Here is a 19445-nt window from a genome sequence, read left to right on the forward strand (position 1 = left end):
AAGAAATAAAAAGCAACAAGACTTCATGAATAATTGGATGTGGGGAAGGGGTGAGGAGGAGGAAAGTGTCAAAGGAAACTCTTGGGGATCTGATTTGAGAGATCAAATATGTAGATGGTAACCCCTTTCACTGAGATATGGAATACTAACGGAGGGGAACTGAGCATCAATTTTGAGGTACTTGTTGGACATCCAAATGGAAATGTCTCACAGGCATTTGGATATACACATCTGAAGCTCAGGAAGGAAGTCTGGGCTGGGGTTATAGATCTAGGAGTCATCAGTGTGTGAATGGTTCTTCAATCCATGGGAAGGGGCAAGAGCACCTGGGAGGAAGGTCAAGTCTTAGAAGAGACGAGGCCCAGGGAAGGACCCTGGAGACCAGTGACTATGGGTATAGGTGGAAGAAAAGGAGACCATGAGAGAGACGAATAAGTAGTGACCAAGGAGACAGGGAGAAAAGCGAGAGAAAGTAGTGTCACAAAACAAAGGGAAGAGAATGTTTCAAGAGGAGGGAGGGGTCAATAGTGTTGAATGCTACCAAGAGGTCAATAAAAGGCCTGAAAAAATGTCTAGGGATTTTAATAATCAGGTAGTGGTCTGGTCCCTGGTGACCTCAGAGGGAATAATTTCAGTATAGACATTTGTGGCATAGATTACTAATTGCTTATACCGATATCCATTCTCTTCTTCTTCCTTAGTAATAGACCATCTGATTTTTAGCTGGACACATAGCCTCCTGGAATAAAGGTCATAAGGACAAGGGTCACACCCTAAGGATAGTGGAGCAGTAAACTAAAAAGAACTTGGATCTCTAAGAATGTCATAGTGCCACGATAGCAACTTTGGACTGCATACCTCCGGATTTCTTTTAAGTGAAATAAATACATGTATGTCTTATTTAAGCCACTGTTATTTGGAAGTCTATGCCATGCAGCAGTTTCAAGATTGTAGCGAGATGAGATGTGAGTGGCAGGTGAGGTATTCATGACATGATTACATGACAATGACTACTCTTTCAAGAAACGCCTGAGCCTGATTTCGAGGCTCTCCCAAAATTTAGCTCTAATTACTTTTCCAGCCTTTTTCTTGCTATTTTTCTGAGCACTTTCTGTATTCCAACCAAACAAAACACTTCGCTATTACCAGATGTGCCCTGCTTTCTCCTGCTTAGGGGCCTTGGCTCATACAATTTCTCCCCCATGGAACACCCTCTGTTACAACCTCAACCGTTTTCAATTCTACAACGTTTTAAGTCCAATTTGTGGCCTTTGGGATCCTGGAGTAACTTTAAAGGAATACAGGGTCGGAACCATAGGAGATTCAAGGGACTAGGGAAAAATCTCATTCCAAATCCATCAGAGGCATTCCCAAAGATTTTCAAAGCCCAACTTCCCCAGTCCCCTCTCAATACCACCACCTTCATAACACAATACCATAACCACCCTTTCATAAGACCTGGGGATCAGAGGACAAGAGAAAACCTTATCAGGAAAGAAAAGACAAATTCGTTCACAATCTTCACCCTTTGACCAGACAGATTTCCTCTCACCTTCTTCTTGTGAACTCTTGGAATCTTTTGTTCTTTAACATCTACCCATAAACTCTGAAGAACCTAGGTCACTGGGTCCCAGACCAGTTTCCATCATCTGTAGATCAGCAGGTAAATACCTGAGATCATGTAGATCCTGCATATCAACTAAGGGTAAAGATGAAAAGCTGAGTTATCATCAGGCATATCTGTTCAGGAGATGAGGAAAGGCAGAAAGCACTAAAGATTGCTTTTAGTGCAGAAGGTCAGGGGATAAAACTGCCTAATCCCAGAACATCCAAGATTTCAGACCCCTGAAGCTTAAATGGGAAGCCCAGAATATCCCCACCACCAATTTTGTCCTAGCACATTTCCCTTCCCCTAAACTATACAAAATCAGTACCTCTGAATTTTACAAAATTTCCAAAATTTTCAGAATTTGGAAAATTCAGAGGTAAGGCTGAGAGTAGGTGGCAAAGGTTTCCTTCCAAAGCCACCTATCACCTCTTTAGCCGTCTAAGTCGTACAGCACAGCATAGCAAACAACTTAAAATTGGACATCAGACGTTCCTGTTCTTCACGCTTCCACAGCCATTCTCACCACTGGGAAAAGCCTTATCCGGGGCCCTACTCCCCACCGCTGTTGGGCCCTTTCTGTCCCCCAACATACAGAGGGGGCAGCTCCTCTCCTTTCCATTTCCAGGTTCCTATCCTATATCCTCTCTCTTGAGCTGCTAGTGGAATACGATTTTTTCTTCCTCTTATTTACAGGGCAATTTAATTCATTTTGTACCACTCTAAGCCCTGAGGGCTATCTTTCCACAACCAAAGTAACTAAATTTTGTTAAACCAAAGCAAATTTCCCATAGATGAGGAAACCAGCTACCCAAGTGGATACCTGGGGAAAGAACATTTCAAACAGAAAGAACAATCAGTGCAAAGCCTCTGGAGTAGGACCGTGCCTGGCATTTTTCTTCTCATGCCTGCTTTTTTTTTTTTTTTTTTTTGAGGAAGATTAGCTCTGAGCTAACATCTGCTGCCAGTCCTCCTCTTTTTGCTGAGGAAGACTGGCCCCGAGCTAACATCCGTACCCATCTTCCTCCACTTTATATATGGGATGCCTGCCACAGCATGGCTTGCCAAGCCATGTGTATGTCCGCACCGGGATCCGGACCAGTTAACCCCGGGCCGCCAAAGCAGACCGAGTGAACTTAACTGCTGCACCACCAGGCCAGCCCTCATGCCTGCCATTTTTGAAGGTCAGTGTTGCTAGACTGGTAGAGGAAGGTGGGGAGGGAAGTAATAGGAAATGAGGTCAGATAGGTAATAGAGGCCTAATCTTATAGGGCCCTGTAAGCCACAGTGGGATCCACAGGAGGGTTTTGAACAGAGGTGGGAGAGGATCTGACTTGGTTTTAAAAGGATCCCTCTGGCCATCGTGAAAATATATTGGTGGGGGATGAGGTGTAGATGATAAAGGGGGAAGCAGGAGAACAGTGAGGAGGCTGCTGCAGTAATCACTTGAGTTGGATTCACTGTTTCCTGGGTTCACTGTTCTGGGCATCCTTCTTCAGCTTTGGAAAATTAACTTCTAATACGTTTTTGATAAATTTTTCTTCATTTTTTTTCTGTTCTTTCTGTCTAGGACTCCTATTATGCAGCTATTGAACGTTCTGGATTAATCTCTCTCTCTTAAATTTTCTCTCATACTTTGTGTTTCTTTGGGGTTTTTTTGCCCTACATTCTGGGAAATTTCCTCAATTTTATTTCCCAGTCCTTCTGTTGAGTTTTTTTTAATTTCAGCCACCTATTTTTCCATTTCTAAGGAGTCCCTCTTTCTTCTGATTGTTCCTGTTTTGTGTCATCTAGGTCTTGTTTTACTCATGTTACATCTTCTTGAATTTTGCTGAGAATATTACCATTTTTTTCTGAAATTCTCTTTTGTTTCCAAATTTTCCAGATTGCTCTGGTGTCATTGTTCCATTTGTTTATTTTAGGTTTTCTCTTTCATGATGCAGTTTCCCTTAATTTGCTTGAGGATCTTTGGTTATCCATTCTTAGTGAAGGGAAAAGGACTGGTATCTGATGTGGGTTTCTCTGTTGTTATATAAGCAGGGCTATTTTCTAGCTAGGGCTCTCCTCCATAAGGAAATTCTGACAGGAAACTTCATGTGGACTTGGGGGAGGTGGCAACCAACAGGCTATGGGTTGCCCAAATACTGAAATCAGAAAGCTTTTTTCTGTAGTACCAAATGCCATAAGACAAGTCTAAGTGTTCCCTACACAGTTCGTAAAACACCGGTAGAGATTTTGCCTAAAGGTAAGTGCTGGAGCTGCATGTGCTCTATGTGGGTGGAAAGGGCAGAGAGATAGGGGTTCTGAGTGATGCCGATATCCCATGAGCAGACCTTCAAGTAATTTCCTTTTTCTCAGCTCCACTCCTCACTCTCGCCCTCCACAGTACCTGCAGACACAGTCCAGAGCATCTGCGGGTTCCCACAGACAGAATGACAACCATCAACTTGGCATCTCCCCAGCCCTCCCACACAGGTCTTTGGAGGGACAGGAAGCTTCCCATACTTTTGATCTCAGTCAGGCCTCATCCCGCTCTGGTTCTAGCAGCTGATATTTCCTGAATTCTTACCATATGCCAAGCATTCCAAAAGTAGAACCTCACTCAATCTTCATAGCAACTTTATGAAGCAGGTACTATTATTATTCATTTTATAGATGAGGAAACTGAGGCTACAGAGTGATTAATTAACTTGCTCGATATTACACTGTCAGTAAGTGGCAGAGCTGAGATTCAAACCCAGATGGTCTGAATCCAGTAGTTCTATTTTGAACCGCTATGTTATATTTTCAGTCCTGCCCTAGCCTGTCTTGGCCTCTGACTATTCTGGAGATTGTCTCATATCTGTGGGACTCCTAATTTGTTCTGGAACCCTAAGTAAGTCTCTCCTGTCCCAAGGCTAAAAAGTCAGTGCCAGAAAGGACCAGGATTGGGCCCTTGTCCCACCAACCCCTCTCTCATATCTGCTACCTCTTTAAGATGATCAATGCTAAGTGACCTTTCTTTGGCTTCAGTTACTGGGCTCCTGTGGATGTTTATAGGAAAGAAAAGCCCCACCCTGAGCCAACATAGCAAACAGACAGACCCAGCACTCTAGTATGTTTGGTTTCCATTCATTTTACAGCTGGATGAGGGGAAAACGGGAGGCATGGAACTGGCCCCTCTCCAGGCAAGATGCCACCCCCAGCTCTTGGACAATCTTGGCTTGTGTGGGCCTCAATGCCACATTCAGAGCCTTCTCCACCCTTAAGGATAGTCCCTCCCTCTCAAGAGAAGGGATACCTCGAGGTTTAAAAGAGCAAGAGTTTGGAGATCGGGCTCAGACCTTCTGGACGCAAACAACAGACCCAGGCCAAAGGCGGCATCATGTGTGAGTGGAGGTGCCTCATCTGTGTCAGCTTTTTGCTGACCATTCTACTTGAACTGACATACCAGGGACCTCCAGGCTGCCCCTGATCAAGCACAAAGGTCAGTTCTGGGATGAGGGAACAAAGCTCTAGGATTTGTGAAAAAATTAGCTCCTTGGGGGGATGGGGGAAGGTTATTTGGTCTGTTTCCTCAGTCCCATGACAGAGAAGCTAGGGCCAAAGAAAAGAGTTACTGTTTGCTGAGCACATGTTAGGTGCTGCACCAGGGATTGTAGAGTTATTGTTCCATTTAGTCCTCAAAGCATCCCTGTGAGCTAGGCTCTATTATTATCCTCATCACATAGGGAGGAAACAGAGGCTCAGAGGTTAAGACACAATTAAGAAGTGGGAGAACTAGAATTTGAACCTAGGTCCATCTGATCCCAAATGCCCTCATTTCCCACTGCCCCACACTGAGATTGAACTAGATGTACATTATGTGTGGGTAAATGGAGGGAACATGGCTTCAGAAAAGGTGAGGAAGAAGATTGATATCTTGCTGTGTGACCTCAGTCTCTGGGTCCAGTTAACACGTCCATAAAATGTGGACAATAATAGTATCTAGCTCATGGAGCTGATGTGAGGATTCAATAAGATCATGGATGCCAAATGGTTACCGTGCTTTCAGTGCATGATTGCACTTATCAAGTGCAATTCTGTACACTTGAGATCCTAAAGAGGAAAAAATATGTATATTTATCACAATGCCTTGTGCAAAGTAGGGCTCAGTGAATGACAGGCACTCTGTTATATTCTAAAGCCTTGCTGCTCAAAGTAAAATCTGTGGACCAGCAGCATCAGCATTACCTGGGAGCTTGTTAGAAAGGCACAATCTCAGGCCACACCCAAGACTTGCAGAATCAGAATCTGCATTTTAATAAGATCTCCAGGTGATTTGTGTGCATTTGGAAGTTGGAGGAGCGCTTGTCCAAAGTTCCCTTGATTTGTGATCTTCTGTGAGTCTTTGGTTCTGAGACTTGGTAAAACTCACTAAAATATTAGGCAGATCCATGTAACGGATGATGGAGTCTGTTTTCCCTCTGTGGGCCTCAGTTACTCCACCTGTAGCCTGAGGCCTATCCAGGAGTCCTGGGTTCCCAAGTACTAGCCCATCTAAGTGAAGGATAGAGTCTACCTAACCCACTTCCCTATGTTTTCTCTCAGCTGTTGATGACAAACTATTCACAGTGTTCTACTGTGGTTTCCCGCTATGCCCACACCTTGGTCACCTCTGTCTTGTTTAATCCACATTCTGAGGCCCATGAAGCTGTCTTTGACCTGGATCTGCCTCGCCTTGCCTTTATCGCAATTTCACTGTGTAGGTCTGCTTCCAAACTTACGGCTTCATCCATGCGTGCATACATTCATTCATTCTTTTGCTCGTTCTTTCAACAGAACATAGTGTTGAAGAACATGCACTCTGAGATCAGACTTCTTGAGTTTGAAACCCGGCTATGCCAGTTATGGGACTCAGGACAAGTCACTTCACTTCTCAGTCTCATTTTACACATCTGTAAAATGGGGATAAAATTAGAACCCATCTGCAAGGATTAAATTAGTTAATGTATGTGATGATATATGCTAAAATCAGTGTCTGGCACATAGTAAGTCCTTGATAATGTTAACTTGATTATTTCTTTAAAGAAACATTTCCTGATGCTGACTGTGTGACTTACACTGTGCTTGGTACTACAGAAAGAGGAAGATGAATCGCACAAAGGTCCCTGCTCCCAAAGAGATCACAGTCTAATGGGGGACATAAAAAAAGAAACAGATAATTTTTAAAAAGTATGCTTGGAGGAAAGAGAAGTGTGTGGGGGGAGGGGGTGGTGGGAATGGTGAGGCCTACCAGGAGACATTGGTCAGTTCCCACCCCTAGTCAGCATGAGAAAACCTCACAGAGATGACACCGCAACTGAAATATAAGATGTTCACCAGGCAAGCAGGATGAGGGCAGGGCTGGGGAATCTGGGCAAAAGGAGTACAGGAGCCAGTGTTCCCTCATTAGGGGAACTGCAGGTACTTCAGTGTCACTGGAGTGTAAAGTACAAGCAGGGGTAGAAGAGTGGTCAGAAATGAGACTGGAGAGATAGGGAAGGACTGAGAAGTAGAGGGCTGCCAATGCCAGGGCACGAACCTGGCCCTTACTTGATGGTCTCCAAATCATCTTAAGGGTTTGCACACCCAGGAGGAAAAACTTGACCATGTACTCCCAAAATATGGCTATTTATTAATTTATAAATTATATAAATATACTACTGAACAAGTATATGAGGTACATTATGAAGCATATGCAAAAATATAAATAAAGGATGAGGAAAAAACTCCTATAATTACAGTGTTAATATTCTTTCCACACTTCTTCAGGATTTGTCTCCAGCACCCCCTGGAGAAAATACATCCTACTTTAGAAATAACTGTGGCCATAATAAAGAGACATGGCAAGGTTTTAAGCAAGGAGTGACAATAATGAAGTGGGGGTGGGCTGAAAGGGCCAGCCAGGAAGCAGGAAGAGCAGTAAGGAACTTGGGGCAGCATCCATATGAGGGATGCTGAGGGCTGGAGGAGTCCAGTGGCGGTGGGATTTGAGAGACTATAAAGAAGGATGTGGGGAGTAAGTACATATGGAGGATGCCATCATGGCTTGTCTGACCTGGTGGATGAGAGGCCTTCTTTGAGATGGTGAACGTGGGAGGAGGAGAAGATAAGGGAAAGCTTAGCGGGGGCCTCATTAACCCATATAACACCTTAGTCTGAGTTAGAAAAACACCCCTGGCTTTGGGGAGAGGGACTCAGATTCAGCAGATGAGTGAGGATGGCACAGGCAGAGTTTCAGCCTTTGCTCAGACCCCCTCACTGGAGTGGGGCCTTGTGCTGTAAACAACCTGTAAGCCTTGGAAAAGCAGTCCTAGAGCCTGGGCTTCGTCATCAGAACCCTTCCTGGCCTTGATGGGCAGATGGCACTCCCCTGGAAAGAGGAAAGGCTAGAGGAGGTAAGAGGTGTGCTCCTGGCCAAGGAGTTCAGGGGAGAGGTGCTGAGGTAGTCAAGGAGGGCTTTCTGGAAGCAGGATTTCCATATGGGTAAGTTTTGAAGGGGCCAGGCCCACTTCATGTGGGAAGCCCAGGGAGACCAAAGGCAAAAGAGCAGGCATGGGTTTGGAGTACAGGGGCTCACCAGAGAGGTTGTTGGTCAAATGATCCAAGGGCCAAGCAGTCAGACAGAATTTGGATTTTTATTTCAATAGAAAAAACACCAAAAGAAATTTTTTTTTAAAATTAAGCAAAGCAGGCTAGAGGAAATGTTCTTGGGCAGACTCTGTGGAAAGTATGCTGGCTGGAGGCAGCACACACACAGAGGCCCCAGTGTGCTGCTGCCAGACCAGCTCCACCCTAAACCCCTACACCCCCTAGGAGATTTTGGGGCAGTGCCAGCTCGGCCCACCCCCACACTAGCCCAGCCACAGTAATAGTCTGTTTCAGCTGCCTAGAAACACTTCTCACCTGAGTGGTCTCTTCTTGCAGGCTGCATATCCTCAAGTGTTCCTGGAAGCTGCTGCTTTGGTCAAGTAACTCCCTTCCCCCAATATTTATGCCTCAGTTTCTCAATTTGTAAAATAGAGACTTGTTCCTGCCTCTTACAGAGTTGCACTCACGTCCCCTGGGACACCGAGCTATCACTCCCTTCAAAGGCCAGCTGTGACCCATCCCTGCACTTTTCAAGATTTCTCCATGACTCCCCATTCTCCATAGGAAAAGTCTTCACTGCCATATGAGCTCATTGAGTCTGGTCTTCAAAGCCCTTTATTCTCCTTTATTCTACCCAACCACTCCAAGCTTCTCTCCATACCTCCTTTCCCTGCCCCTCTGCTCCAGCCCAATCTAACTAACTACTTGCAGTTTCCTGAAATGCATTCTGTGTTTTCCTGCTGTGTGTCTGGAATGCACACTCCACACATAATTGTTGAGTGTCTGCTGTGTGCCAGGCCATAGTCCAGACACTGAGGACATAGCAGCAAATAGGGCAGAAAAGCTCCCTGCCCTCAAGGAGCTCACAGTCCATTGGAGACGACAGGCAAGGAAAAAGCAAACAAGGAAGCATATGTCAGTTTGTGTATAAGAAGTGCTACCAAAAAATAGAAAGTAGAGTAAGGGGGGTAGAAAGTGAGTGGGCAGGTGCTATTTTAGAGTGATCAAGTATATCTCTCTGAGGAAATGACATTTGAGCAAAGACCTGAAAGAAGAGGGGGTATAAGTCTTGAAAGATCTGGAGGAAGAGTGTTCCAGGAAAAGAGAACAGCAATTGCAAAGGCTCTGAGACAGGAGTGCACTGAACAAATTCAAGAAACAACAAGGAGGTCAGTGTGGCTGGAGCAGAATGAATGTGGGAAGAGTAGGAGATGGGGTTAAAGAGGTGACAGTGAGCCAGACTGTGTCTGGCCATGGGGGCCCTGGTAAGGACTTTGGCTTTTACTCTGAGTTGAGATGGAAGCCACAGAGTTTTAAGCAAGAATGGGACGTAGCATGACTTAGGATTTAACATGACTGCTCTGACTTCTATGAAGTGAACAGATAATAAGGAGGCAAGGCTTTACAGAGGGAAGTTAGTAGGCTACTGCATTTATCTGAACAAGAAATGTTGGTAGTTTGGACCAGGGTAGCAATTGTGGGAGTGGTGAGAAGGAGTCAGATGGTGGATGTATCTAAAGATAGAGCCAAAATTCCCAGATGGATTAAATGTGGAGTGTGAGAGGAAGAAGGGAGTCAAGCATGACTTTAAGATTTTCAGCTGAACAACTATGTCCTGAGATAAGGACGACTAGGGGAGGAGCACATTGGAGAAGTGGGGGAGATACCAGGAACTTAGTTTGGGATATATTAAGCCTTAGGTGCCCTTATTGGACATTCTAGTGGAAATGTCAAGTGAGCAACTGGATATATAGACCTGGAGTTCAGGGGACAAGTTCACATTGAAGATACAGATTTGGGCATCATATGTGTACAAATGATATTGTAGCCATGGGGATAGATGACCACACCTAGGGAGTCACTACAAAGAGGAGAGGAAGGAGATGTTGAAAACAGAGCCTCGGAGTGTCTCAAAGATTTAGAAGTCAGGAAGGGAAGGAGACTGAGAAGGCATGGCCACTGAGGATCATGTATCCAAATCCTCCCTGTCTTTCAGGTCCAGCACAAAAGCCACCTCCTCTAGGACCCTTTCCTGAAGACTTGGGCAAAAGTGCTCCCTCCCTTCTTTGAACTCCTTTGCCTTTTATTACCTTCCTTAGAGCAATGGAAAAATGGGTGTTAGCAAATCTGAATTAGCATCCCATAAGTCTCTGAGCTCTCTGAGGTCACGGCCCCTACCTAATCAAGCTCAGATGCCTTTTACGTTCTGCTTTCACAATTTTTATCACCTGTACCACCCACCATGTTATTTACTTAATATGGTTTCTTTAAATAGGTACACTTTTTAAGATTACCTAAGTTAGTCTTATCCTAAGCAACAATATCTGTGAGTTCATGGGTTCAATGTGCTAGTTATATTTTTAATACACATTACTTACTGTAATGTTTTCACTAAACATAACAATTATAATAAAAACGTTCAGTTGTGTCCCACCTAAAATTATTTTATATTCCAAAACATGGAATTCATTCAACACTTGGGAAACATAAAGTCCTAACACCAGGTCTACCATATGCCAACTGTGTGGTCTCTATCTCCCATCTTACAAATGGAGATAATGATAACTGCTTCACTTGGTTTTATCTCCCTCACCTCTCCTCTCTTCTCTTGTTCCTTCTCTAACTCTGGCTTTATGGTACTATTTTGCTCTTTCTCCCCATCTCCCGTCCTCCTCCTCCTTCTTTGTATGTCTCTTTCTCTCTGTCTCTGACCATCTTCTTTTTCTCTGTCTCTGTCCTTCCTCTTTGCTGTTCCATCAGGACCATCAACAATGAAGTCTACATTGCAGAAGTCAAAGAGAAGCATCAGGCAAAGAAAATCTATAAGGAAGCCCATCAGCAGGGAAAGATAGCTGCTCATGTAGGCATCATGTAAGGCTCCATCCAGTCTGAAACACAACAAGTTCATCTTAGCCCTGTGATCAGGGGCTTACACATTGTTTTCTCTGGGCCTCAGTCCCTATCTCTGTAAAGTGGGGACAATGATCTCTACTTCATAAGATTACATGAAGATGATGTGGTTAATGAATATAAGAGAGTAGGTGTTCAACAAATGGGAGTTTACTTCCCCATTTCCACTTTCCTCCTCCTAGCAGGATGAGGCTTATTTGAGAATTGGTACCTTCTGGTAAGGTTATGTTCAAGGGAGGTTTTTCTAAATCAAATATTTTTTACTACCTGAGTTCCATTCTGCTGGCAGAAATGTATTGTCTTCTTTCAATGTTTTCTCCCAGCTTCCAAGAATGTCATTAAGCACATAAACTTTAGGTTTTGGTACTGCATGCTGAGGAATTAATGCCATATAAACAAGGTTAATCTAAAGCATGGGGGAGGGGTGGGCGTGAGGGGCTATTTGAAGGGGAAAAGGCATTGTGTATAAATTGAAAACCCTTTTTGTAAAACAAATCATTAGCCACTTATTTTTCTATTCTGGATTCAGATTTTCACCAACAGAGTTTCTTTATGGGTAAGCTGCCTGTGATAGAGTTTCTCAGGCAAAACATTTAGGAAGGTGAAAGAGGAAGAGAGAGAGATTAATGAGTGGATGAGTGGATGATTAACTGCGGGCGAGAGACTTAGTTGAACTAGAAACCTGGTCAGATCTGGTGGGGCCAGGGTCGGGGTGGGAAGAACTAGGTAATCTAGCAGCTCCCCTCCCCTTTAAAAGATCCCATCCCCTTCCCAATCTCCTCCCTTTCATGCCCAGGGACCCGGAATCCGAGAAGTTCCACATGTCCACCAGCCCAGCAGCAGGCACAGAGGTGAGAATTTTCCCTGGCCTATGAAGAGCTGCTACAAAGGCACCAGGGTCAGTATCAGCTGATGGTGAGCCCGAGGCCTAGCCACTTGATGAAAAGGCTGAGTGTAGAGGTCACACTGTCAGAAAGGATGGGCATTGGCTATGTTCACAAACCACCTTTGAGGACCAGTCGCCTGCACACCAACATCCATACCAGTATGTGGACAGCACTATGGGTGAACCATCAAACTGACCTTCCCTGAATGGAAACCTACCTGTTTTCCCTGAGCTTCCCTCCGGTACTACTTCTGCACTGTGCTCACTGCCAAGATCATTCCCCATTCAAACAATGGAAAGAGGACATGTTTGGAGTTGAAGATATTTGGTTTACAAACTTGGTCTGATCCTGGCAAGCTGTATGAAACCAGCAGTTCAATAACTTCCCAGAGTCATGATTTCCCTCAGGAAAAAATAAGGATTTGGGGAGGGATTACTAGGTGACGTCCATGAAATCATGTGTTGAGAATGCAGCAGGTTTCAGAAGCCACACTGGCCAAATCTTGCTTTCCTCTGGAATCACCACTGAGAATGGAAGGGCAATGGGAGGACAGTGTGAAGTTCAGGCTGCCCTGGAGGATGCCATCTCAGGCCCTGTAGGCCGGAGAGATGTCCTGTCTGTCAGCCGTGCTTCAAATTTTCTTCTAGAGGTGTTTGAAGGCCAGAGTGGCCACATCAGGCTCACTATGTGAACTGTTGGAAATGTAGATTCCTGGACCCGACCCTTCTGGAGTCTTCTGGTTCGGTACCTTGGGGAGGCGCCCAAGAATCTGTTTCTGACCAGTTTGCAGGAGAGGGCAATGTCCAGCCAGATTGGAGAACCACTGAGCTGGCCTACCCACCTCCTCTGAGAGATGAGTGGACAGGCACAGAGAAATCACTCATGTCACGTGGCCACCCTCGCCAAACTGTTTCGCTTTGGAGGTCCTGCCTAATTTGTCCCTGCTGGCCCAGAGAGACAGTGCGGTGCACGTAGAGGAGAGAAACAGACACACAGATCTGGGTTCAAATCCCAGCTTTGACTTTCTCCTAAGGTGGGACCACAGGCAAATCACTCAATCCTCTGCTTCACTTTTCCCATCTGTACAATGCGGAGATGCCATCCATGGCTCAGGACCATTGTGAGAATTTGAGAAAATTCCTCCCTGTGAATCAGTGGTAGAGAGTAATGAAGATTAGATGGTACCTGTAATCATGAGCATGATCGAGCACTTACTAAGTGGACAGAGCCAAGTATGGCTCCAAATGCTTTACATGAATGGTCTCATTTAATCCACACAAACACTGTCTATGAAATAGGAACGATTATCATGTCTGTGCTACAGACGAGGAGACTGAGGCTTAGAGTGTGGGTAACTTGTCCTCAGGCAGCATCTGAGTCCTTGGAGCCCGCACGCTTAAGCCCTAAGCTATAAATGGCAGCTCCCTCCCCATTCTCCTTAAAGGTTAAAACAGAGGGTACAGCCAATCCTGTGGGGATAAAACAGAACAAAGACCTCTGAAAGGAAGGAAGCCAAGGGAACGTATGGAAGCAGGCGCCTCAGAGAGTATGGGGGCTCAGTTTGCCCCTAAGCTTCCTGACAGCTGTAGCAGGAAGGGGAGGGGAGCAGAATTCCCAAGTTTCCATTTTCTGGGAAAAAGGAGGCACAGAGACATGTCTAAATGGACATTTGTCTTGGACTGAAATTCCAGAGGAGTTGATCTTGTGGCCAGCTCAGCAAACATCCGGGACTAGAAATTCATCTGCGATTTCATGAGGTGCTAAAAGGCCTATTCCCACATGTGATTCTGAGAGTCGGAAGGCAGCGGGGGAAGAGAACACATGAAATTCCATCCCAGAGGAGAACCTTGCTAGACTGCAGTTTCCCACAGCAGTAAGGGGGCATGGGAGGAGACCTAGGCCCTGTCTGTGTGTCTGGATCTCTCCACAACACACCCCACACGGCCTTTCTGGGAGGAGACCCAGGCTCCTGGTCGACCTGGGAATGTGACGCTCCTCCAGAGACTGGGCCCCAGGACGGATGGCAAGTGAGCCAGGGCGAGGTCGTGAGTGAGGGGCAGACTGCCAGAGCCTGGGAGCTGAGGGGAGGGCTGGGTCTGCCAGGCTGGGCTTGCTGGAAGAGGCAGAGCATGAGGAGGTGGTTGTAGGGTTTCCGGAGGAGCGTGGCGTTTGCACAAGTGGAAGGGCATTGTAGGCAGGAGGAGCAGCAGGTGGTGTGGGGGTTATTTCTCACCCTCCCCAGATATTGCCCCCTTTGAGGTCCCTTTACCTGGCTTTCTGCCTGGTGAATCCTCCTTGCCACCCCACCCTAACCCTCCGCATCCACACGGGTGAGGCTGACTCGCCCCCATCCACCAGGACTGAGAGGGCAGAGATCCGTGTCCGAATCACTTTCTACCCGACACTGCAAGACCAGTCTGCCTTCTCCAGCTCAGGCATCACGGCCGACTTCACAGTCCAGTATGACGTAGTCCTGGAGGACGTCACGGGAGATGTGCAGGCGAGGGGGCTAGGGGAATGGAAAGAGCACGGGCTCTGGAGTCAGACCGGCCTGGGCAATAATCTGGCCTCCCCAAGTTGCTCACTTGGTTCTTCCTAGGGATCAGTGAGAACTAGCGAACCCGGACAGGATGACGTGTAACGACGTATGACTTCACACCTTGGGAGGCACATGTGCGCCCTCAAAGGGTTAGAGACCTGGAACTCTGTAAATTGAATCAAGCTCCAAATGAATCCGTTCCTGCTTGAATCCGGTCATAGCCCACTCTTAACCAGTCCTTTTGGAAAGTGAACCGATGGCCAGTAATTGGTCTCTCACACTTTCGACAGCTCTGATATTCTCACGTTCTCTTGGACTTTTTTGCTGTTTCTAAGTTTTAGAAATTCTTTTTGCCTGAGTGAGCCATCTGCCTAAACAGAGAACCCTTAAACTCTGAGCTCACACACTCATGGAGAACATAGCGAGGTCCCACGCTGTACCAGGAGGGTAGAGGACTGGTCCAAGACCCTGGGCTTGATGGCAGTGACTGCACGGCAGCCTGAGATGTCTGGTCCCAGCCTGCCTTTCCCGCCACACCTCTCACCACCTCGAGCACACAAACCACCCTCCAGCTGTCCCACACCACATCACACCACACCCCTTTCTCCCCGAATACCCAAACCTGCCGTTCATCCATGTCTCAGCATTTGTTCATACTATCTGCTGCCCTGGGAATGTCTTCTCCCTCCTTTCTTCACTGGTCAGTGTCCTCCTCGTCCTTAAAGACCTTGTTCAAATGCCACCACCCTGGTGATCCCACTCCACTGACAATTCTTCTCTCTGCTCTGGGCTGGTACACTGCTTTCATTACACCTCCCCCGGTGCACTTACTCATTCATTCATTCATGGACACATCTCCACCGAGCAGAGTAACTCTAGCCCGCTCCTGTCCTCATTGACTCTGAGAACTCAGAAATGAGTGGGACACAGCCCCTAATTTCCCTCTGGAATGTCCCAGTCCTGAAGGAGTCAGATACATGGAGGCCGAGCAGACATAAAAAGTTCTAAGTGCTGTGTACAAATCTGTAACGGGCTACGTGAGGATCCCCTGAGGAAGGGTTCAGGAAAGCCCGCCTAAAGGAGCATCCTTTAAATTAGCATGGGAAAAATGAGTAGACTCTACCTCCACCTAGGCCAAGAGGGGGAAGGGAAACGCATGCAGAGAGAGGGGGAACAGCATGTGCAGAGACAGAGAGGTATGGCACAGCCTGTTGCGTAGGAGGAATAAAAGTAATTCACCCTCTCAGAATAGGAACTGAGGGTATCCTGCCAGCAGGTGGCAGCAGGGGCCTTAACCTAGTGTTCTGCCACGTGTGTGTTAGTTGAGGTAGTTGTCTGCTTGTCCATTGTTTGTTTACCTATGCCACCTTTGCCTGGAGTGGAAATACAGATAGAACAGATGGAATGAGGCATTAAATAGCATGATCGATAATCCCATCCACTGTGTGCCCTGCCTCCTGCGTCCTCCCACCCAGAACCCCTCAATTCACCTCCCATTCCTGCGTGAGTACGCCCACCTTTCAAAGCCCAGCACATTTGCCCCTTCATTCACTTAGTCAGGACTCCCTGGGCACCTAATCTGTGTCGTGCCCAGTGCTGGCTGATGTCGGGCAGCCCGAAGTGAATCGCACACAGACTTTATTCACTATCTCCGGGTGAAACAGAAAGAGGCAATAATGACACGAGATGAGAAGTGCTCTTTCAGTGACAGCACAAAGGATGATGGAAGCCATCACGAGGGGAAAGGAACTTCGGGAAGACTCCCTGGAGGAAGTAAAGACCGACCTGGGTGTTAGAGAACGCAAAGAAGCGTACCAAGCTGGGAGGGGTGCTGTGCGAAGGGAAAGGTATTCTAGCAAACTAGGGGCTGCATGATACAAGGAATGGAGGCTGGAAATATCCTGGGTGTCTAGGGAGCTTCCAGTGGGTTGGAGTTCCTAGAGCGTTAATTTGAGGCACAAGAAATGGTGAGGGGTGAGTCTGAAGGCGGTGAGTGCTGCAGGGGCATGATAAGGAACGTGGACTTTGTCTTGAAAGTGACCGGGGAACCCCGAGAGGGAATGACGTTATGAGGTCAGTGTTTAGAAAGACCAGACTGAGCAGCTGCTGCAAAGATGCATGCACAGGAGGGGCTGCAATAGAAGCAGGCAAACTAGAGAGAAAGAAGTCCCTAATTTGGGCTTTGTTAGTTTGGGGTGGAGAGGACATGGACCTGAGACATATCCAGCAGCTAAGACCAGCAGGAATCTGTGGCTGGTTGGATGTGGAGAGTGAGGTGCACAGGAGGATTCAGGGGTGACACTCAGGTTTGTATCTGGAGTGGCCACGTGGATGATGGTACCTCTAAATGACAAAGGCACACAAGGCCAGGATGGGGGGTGGGGAGAAGAGAATGAATTTCTTGTTTGGGTAAGATACGTTGGAGGCATCTTCAGACATCCAAGGGAACAGGTCCAACAGTGAGTGGGTATGCAGCTGTGGAGGGCCAAGAGAGGAGAGCATTGCACTGGAGAAAGAGATGTGGAGTCATCAGGGGAGACCCATGGATTGAAACCGAGAGAACCAGGCAGGTGACCCAGGACCAATGTGTAGAGCCAGAAGAACAGATCCAGGATGGCAGTTGCTAAGGCAGAGCTTCTCAGTGCGGGAGCCGGAGCTCCTCAGCCTTCAGGCTGTCTGGCCCCACCAACTGCCGACAGTCTGCTCAGAGCTCTAAATCCCCACCACTTCCCTCCATTGTGCTACAAAAACGTGATCATTTTCTCTGCATGCCATGACTGAAAAATATTGGGAAGCACTGCTTAAAGGACAGGGAGAGAAAATGGAACCCAGAAAAGCAACTGAATCAGGTGGGCCAGAGAGCTGGTAGGAGAATAAGGAGAGTTCATCATCTCAGAATCCCAGGGGAAAAGATTTCCTGGGGACCAGAAGCAACCACCAGCTGTGAAATGCACGAGGGAGCTGCAGTCCGGTGAGAATCAAAACACACCCATGCAGTTTGGAAACCAACTGGTCATTGTTGCCTCTAGCGAGAGAAGGGTCAGTGCGTGGTGGCGGGGGGAGCCAGTCTGTGGTGGGCGGAGGAGTGAACTGGAGGTAAGAAGACCACTGCGGGTGCCGATTTCATTACTGTGGCATGGTACAGGGAGGAGAGAAGCTGTTTTGAAGTTTGGGTGTGCTTGGGATCAATGGCGGCTGCCCTAGTGGATGGAAAAGACACAAACATTTTTATATTCTAAGGAAGTCCCAGTAGGTAGTGTGGCCTGGGTTGGAGAGAAGGGGCCTGACTGGTGGAGGAGGTGCTGGAGGCTCGGAGCGCATGGAGTCCAGGGCAGGACTGTGCTGTCCTTAAGTAGAGCAAGAGGTATATGGGGATGTGGACCCTGTGCAAGGGTGGGGCGGGCAGTCCAAGAAACAGGGCCTGGGGCCCTTAATTTTCTTCATGAAGAAGGAAGAGAGACATTTCCTAGAGTGGGGTGGCGTGACAGCTGAGGGGAGTGTGAGAGGTTGGTGACCTGGGTCGTGCCTCTGGCTTATAGGATATGAGGTTTGGGGCCACCGGTGAGAGGGAGGGACCAAGGAGAGGTAGGCCTGTGATGTTCCCAGAAACTCTCACCTGCCCAGGTGTGGGAGGAACAGAGGACGGCAGCCGGACTCTGCCTTTGGCTTGGGCAGTGGCAGGATGCTCGACCCAGGCCTTTGGGAAATGCTGTAGAATGCCAGGAGAAAGTGGAGACTGACGCTGCACTTGCACTTGTGAACTAAATCACAGGCTGGGGTCGAGAAGAAGAGAAAGATGCCCTCCCATCTCCTTCTCTCCCCACTGAGAGAGGAAGAGAGAGTGTGTGCAGCCTTGTGATCAGAGAGGGCCTGAATGGCAGAGAGGAGAATAAGCTGGTTATCGCAGGGCAGAGCCTGCTTCAGGCTACTAGGCAGCACAGACCCTCAGCAAGCCCATACTTCCCTAGGCTGAGCTGCCACTGGTCCTGGGGGCCCTCCCAGCTCCCCCTCCCCTTCCCTCAGCTGTCCCAGCCCCCAGGCTCTGCAGAGGGTGAGATGGAGTGGGGAAGGGGGTCAGCAGCCAATCACATCCTGGACGGCCCAAGGCATCTGCACCTGGTCTAACCAATCCCCTCTGAACAAACAGCTCAGTCAGCCTCTACTCCCTCCTCCCCTCCCTGCTCTGCCCAGCAACAGCAGAAAGGAGGTTTAAGGAGGAGAGGGAGGCCCTGCAAACTCCCAGCCCCTGGCAGCAGTGGAGCTGGGCCCCAGGCTCACTCTATAGAGGGAGGTCAAAACAATACTTACAGTTCCTGGAGCCCAGGCAAAATGTCCCCAGAGGCCCTCAAGACTGTGCAGGCCCAGCCCTCATGGACAGGAACTCAAGTATGACAGAGATCCTGATCCTTGGAGCCTTGGGCCACCAGCCAGTCTCATTCACTCCACAGCTCTGAGGCAGGCCCTGGGCTGACAGCCTGAACAGCAGAGATACAGATCTGGTGGAGGAGATGGACGTTGAACAAACAATTGCACAAATGCCTGTTTAACTAGAAACAGTGATAAAGCCTAGGAAGGAAGAGAGCAGGCTGTTATGCGGGAGAGTAAGAGAGTCTGATTTAGACTGGCTTTCACGGTTCTTGTTGGTTTCACTTCGTTTTGTCCAGATTTACGCTGGCTATTTTATTCATTACTTTGCTCCCAGAGGCCTCCCACCTGTCGAGAGAAACGTGGTGTTCGTTATTGACGTGGGCGGCTCCATGTTTGGTATCAAGATGAAACAGGTAACAAGGACCTTTGGGACCTTTCATAACTCTTTTTCTAGAAGGCTCAGAAAGCAGAAAGTGCTGAAACAGTGGTTCCCTGGGGCCAGAGACCCTCACCCTTGGATCTTATAGGCCTGAGCCTACCTTAG

At 47.5% G+C, this 19445-nt stretch overlaps 1 protein-coding gene across 1 annotated transcript in view; it reads left to right on the plus strand.

Moving 5' to 3' along the window:
* Positions 1–4855: 4855 nt before the first annotated feature.
* ITIH6 (inter-alpha-trypsin inhibitor heavy chain family member 6) overlaps positions 4856–19445 on the plus strand; it is a 29006-nt gene continuing 14416 nt past the window's right edge. The window contains 8 exon segments of the mRNA XM_070605475.1: positions 4856–5072; positions 6176–6327; positions 10958–11068; positions 11904–11961; positions 11963–12152; positions 12434–12438; positions 14330–14494; positions 19198–19314. Coding sequence (XP_070461576.1) covers positions 4971–5072; positions 6176–6327; positions 10958–11068; positions 11904–11961; positions 11963–12152; positions 12434–12438; positions 14330–14494; positions 19198–19314 — 900 coding nt within the window. The 5' untranslated portion in view covers positions 4856–4970.

The sequence above is a fragment of the Equus przewalskii genome, chromosome X (genome assembly GCF_037783145.1).
Source record: "Equus przewalskii isolate Varuska chromosome X, EquPr2, whole genome shotgun sequence".
In the NCBI taxonomy this organism is placed as follows: Eukaryota; Metazoa; Chordata; class Mammalia; order Perissodactyla; family Equidae; genus Equus; species Equus przewalskii.